A 15,816-nucleotide genomic window follows, 5' to 3' on the forward strand; every position below is an offset into this window, starting at 1 on the left:
TATTGCAACCTCACTAGCATGTATGCACACAGGTATTTTTGGGCCCGTAATTTTTCAAATGTGGCCAGAAGATTGACAAAAATCTGTTATACATTTTAAAAGTAGATACCACTTTCATACTTTGTATTTGACAAAGACTTAAGATTTCTGCATCTGAATAATGGGGATAGTTTTTACTCATGATACTTTTTGGTTATAACCTGATGGAGCCCTTTTGTACCCCTGAAAATTCTGTGTTAGTTTTGTGGGGGTTGTTGTGCAATCAAGTTGTATAATTGTGTGGCAGCCTTTATTGCCAGCTGAATTACTAATGGTATCATTCTGGTGATAATCCATATTTATGTAATCATCTAATTGGTAATAGAATGAAGACTTGACTATCTAATAGTAAAATCTCCAAACAGCATTCATGTCTGCAATTGTTCAATATCACCCATGGTGAAATGACCTTGGTTATCTGATGCTACCTCAGATGTACTGCACTGGGAAGTTATTTAATAATTTAGTTTTAACTTGTTAAAATATTTCAAGCATGCTGGATATTTTAAGGACAGTGTTATAATGGAGTGATAGAAATCATGTGACATCTATCAAACCTGCTCAGTTCTGTTAAGAGTCCCACCCAAATATTACCTTGTCTTACCTTTTCAAATGCTGATTTGACTGCTGTGTATTGCCAGCATATTGTTCGGTTTGATTTCCAGCATATGCATGTCTTTTGCCTCTAAATTACTATTTAATCTCTGAGATCTCTGTGGTTGGTCAGTAAACCATTCACTTTATATCGTGATTCATTTTTAAATTCCTTACGTCAGCACCAAAACACAAGGAAACAGGCTGCTGGTCTGCTTTTAGGCCTCTATACAAGTGGAATACAAACTATCAAGATGAGTTTGCAGGGCTTTTGACAAATTGTATAATGAATCGTAGCAGCCAACCTATGCCTACCAGTGCTGTTAAAAATTATTGGATGATAATATTACTGATGACTGAGTGGTTGAAAGTGGTTTACCACAGTGGTTATTCATCTCAGACGGATGGCTTTGAAGGGCTTTTCTTGTTTGCCTTTAGGCTTCAAAGATCCACTATGAAATGCCGATATCTGAACCTGCTTTCCTAGTTTATGTCGAATCACATAACTGATCTCAATTCAGCAATAATCTATTCTCGGAGTTCATACAACAACTGGTGTGGGAAGAAGAAATGGTTCTCAACATTTCTAAGTTTTGTACTGAGGCAGATTATTGAGAACAGAGCACAGGGTACTTTGATCTGCATCTTACAATGCTTTGTTTGATTTGAATATGCTTAAGGCTAACATTGAATGGCAGAAATTAGAAATAATTTCCAATTTCCAATAATGGCACCCTACCCCTTACATTTGGGTGGACATTTACAACAACAACAAGATTCCATTTATAGAGCTCCTTTCATGTCGGGAGGACGTCCCAAGGCGCTGGACAGTTGGGTCAGGACCCGAGCAAAGGGGGAAATAGTGAGGGGATGGAAAGGAGGGAATTTACTCAACAAAAGAGCAATATACTTTCAATTACTACACTACTGTTACCCAGACAGATGTACTAGAAATCTTCAACAGTTGTTTAATAGTCTTTAGTATGTATGGACAGTCTTAACAGGAATTCTAGTCTTCAGCCTAAATTCACCTCTAATTTGACAATTGAACGTAAAGCAGTCTGGTGTGGTCAGAGTTGCTTATATAAGGAAATTAAGACATACTTTCAAGTTGTCCTGAGAGAGTTAAAAATTACAGCTACCTTCTGCTAAATGAGAAGAATGCAAAACATTTTTTAAAAAAAAATATGGTTTTATATCTTGGTGATTTGCTGAGTTTCTGCTGTAGAATTTAGAATTGTCTTAGGGTTATGAACAATAACTAGTTTTGAAAATAGTTTTGCACTTCCATAATTTTAATAGAAAAATTGTGGTTTGTATGTATATTCACGAATCTATTGCAGTGTTTGAATTAATTCTGATTGTTTTTGAGAGATGATTTGGTAAATATCTTATTCTATAAATTGCCCCAAAATTTAAGCTTTTAACTTTATTAGGGATTTATGGCAATTAATTCCTAGTACAGGAAATATTGCAGAACTGCTAAACTAGGTTTGTGTATAATTTAATAAGCAGTTTGAGTTTATTGTACTGAGAAATAATTGCTCAGCAGCACAGCACTTTCAAAGGAGCCGATATGCACAGGTTTGTTTCCTCTTTCGGATTAGTTCCTGGTCTCAACCTCGTCGCTGTGGAGAGATGCAGAGTGGGAGTCCCCATGGGGTGTGAAGATAGGCAGGAAAATCCTCTCCAGGGTTTCTTGTGCATCTCTTTGTCAAAGGAAAAGAGCTGGTTATTTTTAGAAATGCCTGGCTGTATTGTGTCAAAGCTTTTAACGTGATATCATGCAAACCTATTTCTTAGTTAGTTTCAGGCATTGATGTGTTGCTTCCTATACAGTCATAACTCCCATCTCAACATACTAATTTAGGAACACCACCATCCGTACTAACAGATGTCTATCCTTGACCATGTCCTGTTTGATTTGAAAAGCGATCCCACTTGTTTTTCTAGGTCACTCAGACCAATACCACATTTGTTGCACTGCTGGCTGGTGAATTTATAGTGTAGTTATTTAAATCATGTCTGGGGGCTATTATATATACTGAGCGAGTTCTCGATTGAGCATTGCCACAATATATTTATGCAGAACTCAACTGATTTATTTTGAATGGATGTTGAAGCCCTACCTGGTCAGCATTTACTGAGATCATGTTTTGTTTGTTCTTGAGAGGTGTTTAAAGTATTGAATAATTTTGTGAATTTATTAGATTTAATTCAGGTTGCGCTACGGTGAAATGTTGATGAGTGCATGGCAAAAGTACTTATAGCAATAATGTTACCATATCTCAAGTAAATATGTTACTGTGCATCATATCGCTCTGTAGTAGTTTACAAATACTGAAAATATTTCTGGAGTATCACACAGTGACTGTTTTCATAGCATAAATCAGATTTGATACAGTTTTGTTTTTCCAAGCTCAAGAGAGTTTGGTGTCACTGACCAATTTAGTTTGTGACATCTACTGTAAATCAACAAATGCCATGACTGCGCTTAATATAATTTTAAATAGCCATTGTCTACTGTTGTATTTTTCCTGGACATTGTTTCCAGTCTTTTACATGCTAGCTTCTTGTTTTTAGATCCATTCTTAAATCTTCTCCTGGAAATTGTTGTTCAGTACAGTAGACTAGCTATTACCATTTTCTAACTCAATAAGATCAAGTGACTTGAGCTTTCTTTCCTTCATGCTCAACTACATGAAGTCCTGTGTAGCTCAGTGGTTAGAGCACTCGCTTTGCAAGCGAGAGACCTGGGTTCGATTCCCGGCAGGGTGAAACCTTGGGCAAGTTTCCTTACTCCACATGCCTGATAATAATCCCTAAAAAAACCAATAATAAATTGATCATTTCAATCCACAATTGTTTGTTGGACACCCCTGTGCGCAATTGGCTGCCGCATTTCGCCCACAAATATACAATCAATTCACTTTACAGTCTGTTCTGTGAAGCACTTTGAGACATCTAGAAGATGTGAAAAGTGCAATATCAAGTGCAAGGATTATTATTATTGTTATTATAAATAAGACTTTTTTTTGCAAATTTTGATCTTGTCTTGTGATATTGGAACTGGAAGGAAATCTCTTGTTTGTGCCATTAATAATGCAATCCAAGATCAGTAAAGCAATCCAAGGAGCACAGTTTGTTTATATGGCCTAAAGTTCTCTCCAAACTGATTGAAAATGATGCATTGTTGGAGGTGCCATTCTGGCATTCCATGGACACCCAACTCCTAACTCTCCTCGTGCGTACCATCACTGAGCTGAGCAGCCTCACTGTCCTTGCTGGCCTTCAGTGGCTAGGGATACCAACTTTGGCTCAGATAGTTTGAATCTAGTCAGCAGAAGATAAGTTATTCATGCACTTCTACTTGCGGGATTCAAAAAATTACAATGCTGGTACCAACCGGCATTTTTGAAAAATTTCGGTTTAATAAAATGCATAATTTCCAATAACAATATCTCATAAAACGCAGAAGAATTTTTTGGGCCCAGCAAAGCTGGAAAAACGTGTTGACGTATGACCAACATGGCCAGAACTGTTTTTCTGTGCAATTTTCATTTTTTTAAAAAACTTTTGAATAGCAATATAATGAGTTTCCCTCCTGGTTCTACTGTTTGTTTCTCTTTCTTCCTAGGAAAAGTTGATTTCTGCTATCAACTCCCATGTTGCTAGGAGCATATAGTGACATTTTAGTTTCAACTCTAATTTGTAAAATGGTGGCGCACATTTTACACTGCAAAATTTTCACTGCAATGGCATTTTCTCAGAATACCTGATTGTTTTTCAATTATTTGGAATATTTTATGATGGGGATTTTATCCAAAATAATGGGATCAGTCCAGAGAATTTTAAGTTCTAAACCAATTTACTTTTCCATTTAGTAATGCAATTTTATGTTCATAATAGGTTTGAACAGTGAAGGATTATATCGTGTGAGTGGAAACAAGACTGATCAAGACAACATTCAAAGGCAATTTGATCAAGGTAATATTTAATAGTCTTTTTCTGTGCCTTCTCAACAATATAGCTAAGATTGAGAACTCTCTTGTAGGAAATTGCCTGTGCCAACTTTTGTGTACCCAAAAGCATAGCCATTTGGTTTCCATAAAATTATTCTTGAATGCTAGGCTATTGTAAAGGCTATTTTATTGTTTATCTAATTATACTCATTTTTGTTAAGTATTTCAATTTTAAAATCTATTACCCCACCAGAATTTCCGATTTCTATTTTAGTGAAGTGTGGTTGTATATTTTAAGTCTCCCAGTTGCCTGACCTTCACTTTACTGGCATTTCTTGTTGACAGCTATCAAATTTCATCAAGGCAAGTGATGTATTCTTGCAATTATTGGTACAGCCAGCCTGCCTACTAACTTTACAGGTCTCGTTAAAATGAGAACAATTGTGCAGTTCTAATTTGCAAGTAGATTAAGAATGAGAAAAGGTCAGTCAGCTCACTCTGACATCCAGGTCCTCGATCATTATGACATAAGGATTACATTAATGAAATGAGAACCCTTTTACAGAGAGAAGTGTATTGTGTTGCTTCTGCATAAAGTTTTATTCTGTACATTGTAGTACAGTAATACAATGCTAAACTGACTGCTGATTAGTACTGGTAAAGGAAACATTAACATTGAACTTTTATCTATTGTGGGCTGTTCCATTTAATTGTATTCTGTTGGATTTGCTGTATCTGCTTATTGATTAACCCAACTGTGTAGGAACACCTAACGCAGGTCAGTCAAAGAGAATAAATGTAATATGACACAAGGTCTTGGTGTAACCTTTCCTGATGGAGGCAGCTGAGCTAATGAAGACATTGATACTTTAATTGGTGTTAATGTTCACATAAATGCACTTTGCTGCTTGAATTTGAATATGTTATTGTTAGGAGTAAAATAATTTAAAGTTTGAATACCAATATATTTCTACACTGTGGCAGAAAAATGCAGAAATGTAAACAGCGGGCAGAATTCTATGCTGAGGTGGTGTATAACTGGACATGACACAATTGCACTTTGTACTCGGCTTTAGTTCCATTTATTCTAATCTGCCTTTACAAATGTACATTTGATTTAAAAAATTGAAAATGGCGATTGAAATAATTCATAGAAAACAGCTTTTCTCCATTGGCATGTCTATATTAAAGGCACACATTGAAAAGTGTTTCCAAACATTCAGTTCCCATTACATTGCGGTTCTGTGATTGGTGGCTGTGCTGTAATTTTACCTCTGGAAACTTGCCACGTTTTTCTGAGGTGAGACTTGATGCTGCCCTTGATGGCAACAATATGCAGCACAGCAGGGTGAATGTCTCGTCTCACTCTGCCGCTTTGTGGTCTACTGGAGACCATTATGTTGGTTTGGGTGAGATTTCAATCTGTTTCTCAGGTCAGCTGTGCAAAAATGGGCAAAACTCAGTCAGAAAATTAAATTGTGATTTAGAGATTGCTGTGTGGTGGGATTTGGCATTTTGTATATCTGCAGTGATTTGCATGGTAACATAAGCAGCCTCAGGCTACTTCAGAAATTGTTTTATTTGATCCAGTCAAGTGTTCTGCAATAATAAATTATAATGCAATAATAAATAGACCCTTTTTGGAAGAAACAATTCAATTATTCTGCAGGTTTTATTGTTCAGAGGGGAAAAAAGGATGACCTCAACAAGAAGTTGAAGATAGAGATCAACCACCTTTTTGAATTCAGTTAATATCACCCTTTAGTGTTATAGTGTTTACTGAGAATGTGAGCATTATACAAGAGGAGGCAGGCTGGCAATACTAATGTTAATTTACAATCGCAAACTAGAATGTGAAGACTTCAGGTTTATTGTGACTTCAAGAGATTCAGCATAATCAATTTTCTCCTACCAAGCATGTAAGTTTTGTTGGACCATTTGATCAGACTGCTACATTTATAGTCCTTATTGTGACAAATAGGAATTTGAGTTTTCATTGGCTTACTTCCAGTTTTCTTTTCTAACCAGTACATGGAGTTTAGTTCTCAGTTACTTTTGTATAATGCCACAGGTATGGAATTGAATAATTCTGTTTTTTNAATATGTGTATGTATTATGTACATATAGGATGTCAATGCAGAATTGAAATCCTGAGTTTCAGTTCAGAAAGAATCAACATCTAAATTCGATTTTAGATTTAAACAGGAGTCGTATCCAGCTTTGGCTGTTTGACACTTAACTGGCTACCTGCTGATTTTGTTGATGTAAGAAAACACATTTGTATATGAAAACATTGCAATGCTGTCTTGTATATTTGCCTCCAAAACTCCAAGTGATAACTCCGCAGGGTTTCCTCCAACTTGCTTGTACGGCATCTTGCATTTGATTTGGTGCGTTTTCTGTTCATGGTTGTTTCCTTGTAGCAAGGATGGTTTGACAGATACATCTGGTATAGTTAGGAGTTCCAATTAAGGTTTTGGTGCATTACAATGTTTCGTCATGTAACAGAATTATAGAAACATTTCGGTTACAAGTATTCCTTGTATTCCTTACCCTCAAGTAAGGCACGTGTACAGTGGCAGCAATTACTTTTTCATTCTTTCATTCTGTGTTGCAGACCATAACATTGATCTTGTTGCAATGGATGTAACAGTAAATGCAGTGGCAGGAGCTCTTAAGGCTTTTTTTTCTGACCTGCCGGATCCGCTTATCCCTTACAATCTACATTCCGAGCTGGTGGAAGCAGCGAGTAAGTAACACAGTAACCAGTTTTGATTCTTTCTTCAGTACATTTATGTAGATACATTCTCTCAACCTGAATATTAATGTTATTATGTTCTCGAATGAGCACTACTACAGTTAATACAGAAGAACCCTGCTTTAGCATGATTTAAAATAACACTCGTCTCGCCAATAACAGGGGTCTACCCTGGACCTGCACTAACCGGAAGCACAGTGCACCCAGCTTGCAGCACCAACAAACAAGCTGGAAATAGCGGCTGCAATTCTGCAGGTTGCTGCTGATGTAAATTCTTATGTGCAATGCCGTATAGACCTAGAAGTTGGACATTTTCTCATTCCTCACTTACAATGCAGCCTTGTTATATTGGGCCCAGGCAATAGAATCACAACTAGAATTCATTGTAGTTACAAATACATTTAGATTTTCCATTCCAACAGAAGTTGGGTTTGGTACCGTGCACAATGTGGACCTTTCTGCCTGGCAGATATTTGGATGTAGACAGACATGAAAACAGATATTTGAGAACGTCAACTGAGCTTTCGGCCACCTTCTTACCCCCCGACCTCCCCCACCCCCTCCCCTCAACCCCCCTCGAGTCCTCATCCCTCACTGTTCAGCACTTTGGGATGTCCTCCTTATGTGAAAGGCGCTTTATAAATATAATTTTGTATTGTATTCTTGCATTTCTGCCATTAAGAATGCCTATATGGTCTGTATGTACTGTATTGCAAACAATTATCATTTATTAAAATCAATTCCAATTTGGAATTACTCGGTAATACATTTTATATTCTAGAATATCCACAGAAAGATCCCAGGCCCTTGATATTTTCTTGGTATTTTTTGCTGAACAAAATTCTCAGTGTTGTGACTAAGTTGCTCTGAGTTCAGTTGATTCTCAGAGGTTGACCCAAATGTGTCTGGTGCATTTGTAAATGTGTTTCAGGCCCAGAAAAAGCAATTTAAAACTAATTATGCCCACTTGCAGAATAGAAGCAGAAACAGAAGAAGAAATGTAAGTGAAATATACTAGTTAGAAACGATTTAAATACAACAACTTATACCGCCCTTCCTTTCTTGATTGGTAAATCGATCAAATTGAAATTTCACTTTGCTGTTTGCTTCTCCAGGCAAGTGAATGGACAAAGTAGTGATGTTAAATAAGTCGAGGGAAAGGGGGTCACAGGTTTGATTTTTCCAGTGGTTTGAAGGGATATTGTTCCCATTGGCTTGTGGGACTTACTTCTCCTAAGTTCAGAAAATATTGTTCAAACACTGAAGGCACTGCAAAAAATAGATATCAAGGAACACGTTGGTCATATTCATGTAACATAAGTGCATGCTTTAACTGTACTGATAACACTTACGACCAGTTATTCTGAGACAAATGGAAATGTCATTGTGTTTATCAGTATAATCTACAAATAGCAACTGCTGTTAAATGACAAACATGCAATGCAGTAAGGTAATAAGAGTACAGTTGATAGTAATTGTTTTCTTTCTGTCTCTCAGAATATCCCAACAGGTCAGAAAAGCTGAATGTTCTTCAGGATTTGGTGAAGAAGTTTCCTGTGGAAAACTATGATGTTTTCAAATACATTATTACTCATTTAAATAGGTAGGTTGGAAGCTTTCTAAAAATACATTTATTGTGTAATAATAATTCTTGCATTGTGTAGTTTTAAAGGTATTCAAGCTTTGTGGCTTTGCCAGTTAGAATCAAATGCCATTGTTGGAGGTGGTTTAATTTGTAATCCTGATTTTAAAATTGCTGTGCATTTTTGTATTGGGTGATATCCAAGCTGTCAATCAAGCATAATAATCTGTGGATACTTATGGTGAATTGCATCTGTAAGAGCTTCATTATGAATTCCATTCTACCTAAAAAATATTAATCCAGTCTTTAAAAGTGGGAAATCATAGATGCAGTATCCCTTTAAGATGTTAATACATAAGTTACTTGAATTATTCCCCTGGGGATATGAGGTTTAAACACCGTGCAACTGATTTCTAAATCAAAATCCAGCTTTTCTGTCCCTCCTTCTCTCCAGGAAAAGAAATGCAGATAATGTGCTTTTCTTCTGTATGTTTTGAGGAATCTTACGCCTGTACGAACATTGGAATGTACGGGATCGGAAATGGTCATTGTAGTCAATCTGTCCGATCCTAAGGCAGACCTGCAGAAATTTTTAAAAAAGAGAATAAACCTACAGTAATCTATCTGCTACCTCCTTCACCAAACCAGTTTCTAATTTCCTTTACAATTACTGACACTGCCTACCTCCACCGTCTCCTTGAGTGGTCTGTTTCATATGTTCACTGTGTAAAGTATGGACACACAGATAGTTCTGAGGTACAGTACGAATAATAAGCCTAAGGCTATTAGACTTGAAGAAAAATTAAAGGATTACAAACATTTGCAAATGCGAGATTAATGCTCTTCCTTCTGCAATTCTACACATAAAAAAAACAACGATGGATACACAGTTTAAATACATTGAATATTGTGCATGTTTCTGAAAAATGTGCTCCAAAAGCATCTGCATGTTTCATGCAATAATTGCTAGAATTGCAGGTCGAATACGATGATTTATTCCACTTGCTTTGAAGTATTATCAGCAGAATAAGCATTTTCTCTTGTATGCGTGTGTGATACAAAATATTGTAGATGGATGTCACCTTTGTGCTCTCACCTTTGGAGAGAATGAGAAGTTGCAACTGAAGCTGTGTGTCAGCATTCTAACTGTTATGTTGCTTCAGCTTCCAAGTCATCTGATTTTTTAAAAAAAAACTCTGTTATCCCCTACGAGGATCTTGCCATCACAAAGAACCATTGTGCATCCCTTATAATGGCAGATGAATCACCAACACATAGTTTGCTCACCACACTGCAGTTCCATCCAAAAGAATAGTCTTTAAAACCGCAACAGAAATGTAATAGAAAAGAACTGAATACATGTACATTGAATACTTGTAGAGTGTGGGAGTGAGAGTTTTGCACTCGTAAGATAGGGATCCATGGCTTGCTCCTGAATTTATAGCTTGCATTAAACGTATTACTGAATCCGGTCCAAATGACTTACAAATCAGACCAGTGTCTTCACTATTCATTCACAGTTAATTTCTGCTGACAAGAAACATTTGCCCTTGAGTTTGATCCAATGATCTGTCTGTCAAACTGATTTTACAGGAATCTTCATCAACTGTGCCACTATCTGATTTGACTTAAAAGTGATAATTGCTGCTAAATCCCATAGTAATTTGACTGTTCAACCACAGGCAAATTTGCCTCAAATTGCTGATATTACAGGCATAAGCCTGAGAACTGGAGGGTGACCTGTTCCATTCTCCCAGTTAAATGTGCATGCATCAAGTTAAGCTTGTTTAGAATGGGTAAAAATGTTCAAACATTGAAAAAATGGGTAGAGCTTGGCCACCTCCTTAACATTCTGCCAAACTATATTTAATTTTGAAAAATAAATATTTTTTTTTGCAATGGCTGGTCTTTCAATTGCAGCAACCCATAGTTGTGCTATTTGAGACCAGAGCACTGGAGCATGAAAATTTGCTGCTCAGCCTTGGGGAGTGCTGAGTTTCAAAACGTCATATTTCGGCACGTCAACCCAGATTCAACTCTGGGTGCCAAATTGTGTCTTTCAGAAATCCAGCCTTCACTGATGCCTCTCAGGAGGCCGGTTGAGATTAAAAATTATTTTTGCCTCAGTTTCTTTTCTCTCCCTCCCCCCCCCCCTCTTATAATTGGTAAATTGTGCCCAATCTTCATATGTGATCTTAGATTATTGAATGGCTTTTGAACTGAGGGAGAGAGACTTAATCACAACTAACACTGCCTCGTTCTCCCTTGGCATTCAAAAGCAAGCAGTTTTCAGGATGCAAGGTGGAGGAAAATAGTTGGATAGTTAATAAGAAAAGAAAATCAGACTGATATTTGTTGTGCCAGCACCTGAGGCAATTGTAGTTTTTTCGTCTTCTCTCCTCCCATTAAGATCATCACTGAGTTCACCTGATAAAGAACAAATTTGACATTTGTTACATCGCCATTTGTGGCCATCTAACCATAAAAAATCAAGTCCATTGTATATATCATTTTGTGCTGAAGTAATTTTACAATTTTTACTTTACTGAAATGGATGTGCAACAAATAATGTTCGATGAGGAATAATTTTAATGGTACAAATTGTCCTCACATTAGTTCTCAAAAAAGTATAATAGTTAAAATTAATCCTTTCATCTGATATAGCGCTTTATCATGTCAGGCATCTCAAAGCGTTTCAATATACTGTAATGTGAATTGATTTGTATGCACAAGCATTCCACGTGCAAACTTTTTATTTTGTACTTTGTACAAATGGATCGTGGGAGTAGTTTCAAGACAGGTGTGTGCTTCAATGCTAATGTATCACATTGTCCAGAGGTGCTTTTTCAGTGTTAACCATCATTTAAACACTTCTGCAGAACAATTGGAGGCACCTCAATTCCATTTTGTGCAAACCCAGTCTGTCGTTTGATCTTCATATTCACAGGAAATTATCTTGTCTTGCTTATGGTTTAGAAACATCTGTGATTTACTGTTAAGATCCCCCTCTTCATAATCCATTTAGAGCTCATTTCTAAAAAATAAAAAATGCCTAAAGCAAGCTGATGATGGTCTGTTGTAATGAATTCTAATTGTAGAAAATAAGACACTTACTATCTTTTTCTAGGTTAACTATTTTCCTGTATCTGGTGTCCTAAATTACAGTATTAATGAATGTCCAGTTTTGTATACAAAGTAATACTTTGTGTAGAGTGATAGCATTTGCATGTTTTTGCATTTTTAGTTATACAATGAAAAAAAATTGGTATGAACTAAAGTATTGATTATTACAGAATACAATTTGTGTTCTGATGGCAATCCAAAACCATAGCTGTGAAGCTGAATTTTCAATTATGATACCTTGGGTTTTGAAGCCATTATAATCCAGGTAGAAACATGTGAATAATGAGAACAAGTTCAAATGTATAATTGGGAACAAAACATTTTTTCTCACATGTTATGCATTTTATTACAGGGTTAGTCAGCAAAGCAAAACAAATCGTATGACTGCAGATAATCTCTCCATTTGCTTCTGGCCTACCCTCATGAGGCCAGACTTTGAAAACCGAGATGCTCTTACCACCACCACAGTCAATCAGTCTATCATTGAGACATTCATTCAGCAATGCCATTTCTTCTTTTACAATGGAGAGATTGTAGAAATGGCTATGCCCTCTGGGGCGCCTAGCACAGGACAATTGGTAGAACCATTATTACCACTGCTACCATTACTGCCTCCGCCGACATCTCAACAGTTCCAACCACAGATGCAGACAGATAACTTGGTATCATATGAACATTGAGTAGGAACTGACCTCATTATAAGAAGAATTGACCCAAGTTGCAGACAGTTGCTAAGGTATGGAAGACCCTATAAAGGCGAGGCATTTGCAAACTTTAATAGCAACGTTAATTTCAAACAACTTAGCATTCCTTTCCTGATCATTTTCCAAAGGAGACATTTGTAAGTGTGGGTGTTAATGGATTTTTTTTAAATTACTATGTTAAAAAAATAAATAAAACTGGCTGCAATAAATACATTCCACCTACTGCATGAAAGCAATCTTGACAATTTCTGTGGTTTTTTTGTGGTTTTCTTCAGAGCCCTTTTTGACAGTTGTGAATAACAGTTTATCTATAAACTAAATTGTACAAAATGGAGTCAACTATATTTCTCAACCAACGATAAAATGTATAAGAACTCACAACCTGTTTGACTGGATTTGACCTTTTATTTTGTGCTGTTTTGGGAGTCATTGTGTTTTGTGTCCTGACATACGTTTGCGTGGATGGGGAGATGAATATGCTGTCAATATAGCAGCCTCCCAACATTTGCACTGCTTCTGAAAATGTGGTTTTGAATAAAATGCCAGGTGCACTGTCATAGACTGTTGATTTCTATTGCACCTTCTCTTTACTGGTATTAGACCTGTGGTAGTCCTGTTTATTTTGGGGGAAGAATCCACTAATTTTAATGACCAACAGCACAATAGGGATCAGCTCATGAAACAAAACTGATCTTAAAAATTCCAAGTTTTATCCTATATGTCTTATTGCATTTGTTTCATTTAATTAAAGGATAAAATGTAGGCATTTTATAGTAACGTTAATTGTTGGAAAAATAATGCATGTGTTTAATTCCTGGTTGGTCTTGTAACTTATCCTAATACATTTTTAGATATTGTTTCCTCTTTGGCAGAAGGGGGAGAATGTTGGGTGTATTGGAAAGATGTCATTTTTTTCTTAAAAGATTGTAAATCTTTCCATGTTCGACAGCTGTACTGCTTTCACCTGTGTTTGCAATAAAGATGGTGTATTAAATGGCTATAAGTACAACTTGTTTCTGTTAACTCATTTTAATGTTACACTAACAAGTAATTTGTTTATGACTGAAATATTGCTGACATAGCAATAAATATTTTGGGTATTGACAATTACACACTTAACAATTTATGTATGATTATGTAAAGCTTGTAATCATGTTACTTCTGTGGTATCTTGAACTAACATTTATTTAGGTTATTCTTTTAGTTTTTTTTGTGCTAATCCATGTATGTGGCACCATTTTATTTTTAAAAGTTTTCAAATTTTTCTTTTAATGCCGGTACCCATTTTGCTGTAAAATGATGCTGCTTTCAGTAGATTTTTTTAAGCGCTGTAGTTTGGCTGAAAATTACTGTAAAATAATTTGGTGAGCTGGATGGTAGATGTACTCAGTGCTTGATGGGGGAAGCTGGCTGTATGAATAGCATTGATTGTGCTTCAATTCGTAAACTTTCTGTTAACGTTTGCATTTATTTCATGATTTTGTCAAAATACTATTTTTCCTTTAAGAGAATTGTTAATCATTTGGTACACATTCTGCTGCTAGTATACGTTTTGTGTAGGTTTGGGTGGTGATTATGTATGAAAACAAATTTGTTTGCTAAATGTTGTAATCTGCCTCAGTGGGACTGGTGTGAAAACTCTTAAGATTTTGACATCATCTGCAGTGTATTATAGTAAATAAATGATTTTGAGAATCAAATCTTAAGAGTTTCATGTACTCCATTTTCCTTAATAAAACTGCTTTTTTTCTATGAACCTGTGTTTGTACTGACTGAAGTGTGTGTGTGTGTATACACTCTGACATCATTTCTGTTTTTTAAAAAGCTTAAGATAGTTTTGCAGATAACACTAATAATAGTAATCTTTGCATTTGATATAGTACCCATCACGCCCACAAAATACAGACTAAGGAGAAAAACACAGTCTAAGGAACAGCTATCCTCACGACTGAGCATTATTACATTCCCAGGTACATGCTGTGTGAAGCATATGAAGTATTTGCACTGAATTGTTCCAAATCCTGACATCTATTGGAAATTGTACAGAATTTGATAATTCAGAATATTGGTATGTACAGTAACAATAGAAACAAGAAATGTTTCATTTTTATTATTGTGATATGATAATTTAGTGTCAATGGGATTATTGTTGCCTTTGAGTGAAACAGTGGCCAGGGGTTGTGTAAGATGAGGCAAATTAATTTAGGCATGTAAGGTGTAACCAGAAGTTAATGCTCCCATTACATATTTAATCAGTGATTGCTGCTATTTTTCCACTTCCAACAAAAGAAAATCAGAATTCCATATATTGAATGAAGTTGCCTAACTCTGATGTCCTAATTCTTGTGCTGCATTGAGGGAAAACATTTTTTTATTGCGCATTGGGCTGTACGTCAGTGCAATGGAGCAATGTTGAACTTCAGTATTTTTGATAACAATCTCTAACTACTTCTGATGCATGAATAGAAAACTGAGTAGTGTTCAGATGAGAAGATGCAGTTAAAGTGAATAGGATTTAAACGATGTATAAGACTGTTTTTGTTTGTGAATGTGTCAAAGTGTCAGCCGTTCCCCAGGAAACACTAGTTTTTTCATATTTAACAGAAGCATAAACTAATTTGGACAGATGGCTGAAATGAGGATCTGATAGAAAACATGCTTTGAGAATGATCAGGAACATTGTGGAAGATACAACTGAGCTGATGGTCAGTGGGAGGAATGAAGGAATGCGGGGGATGGTATCACAATGTGGAATAAGTAGGATCAGCTGCCGCTTCTTTAAGATCAGCCTCAAATCCAATCCATATGGAGAAAACAAGTTTCAAACAAAAACTTTGCTAATGAAACATTATTCTCAAGTGGAAAAGCTCTATTTTCAAAAGTTAGTTGATAAAATAAGAATGACAGATGAATTAAGTTGCATGTTGTTCTATGTGTTAAATTCTACCTGTGTAGGCCTGATGTTCTCTTAAACAAATGTTACAATTAAATTACTGATATGGAAGAAAATTATCTTGGTTCTATTATCTTTCTGTACAGCAGTGCACATTAATG

The 15,816-nt window shown here is 36.0% G+C and overlaps 1 protein-coding gene across 4 annotated transcripts in view; it reads left to right on the forward strand.

Annotated features, from left to right (window-relative positions):
- The window catches only part of arhgap5 (Rho GTPase activating protein 5), a 38,873-nt gene extending 24,167 nt beyond the window's left edge, over positions 1-14,706 (forward strand). For 3 of the 4 annotated variants that reach the window (XM_042338028.1, XM_042338029.1, XM_007893382.2), the window contains exons 4-7: positions 4,543-4,620; positions 7,213-7,344; positions 8,851-8,956; positions 12,411-14,518. In XM_042338028.1, coding sequence (XP_042193962.1) covers positions 4,543-4,620; positions 7,213-7,344; positions 8,851-8,956; positions 12,411-12,738 — 644 coding nt within the window. In that variant the 3' untranslated portion in view covers positions 12,739-14,518. Of the gene's footprint in view, positions 1-4,542; positions 4,621-7,212; positions 7,345-8,850; positions 8,957-12,410; positions 14,519-14,642 lie in introns of those variants that run through there. The other variant, XM_042338030.1, reaches the window with a different exon arrangement.
- The last annotated feature ends 1,110 nt before the right edge of the window (positions 14,707-15,816 follow it).

The sequence above is a fragment of the Callorhinchus milii genome, unplaced genomic scaffold (assembly GCF_018977255.1).
Source record: "Callorhinchus milii isolate IMCB2004 unplaced genomic scaffold, IMCB_Cmil_1.0 Scaffold9, whole genome shotgun sequence".
Taxonomy (NCBI): Eukaryota; Metazoa; Chordata; class Chondrichthyes; order Chimaeriformes; family Callorhinchidae; genus Callorhinchus; species Callorhinchus milii.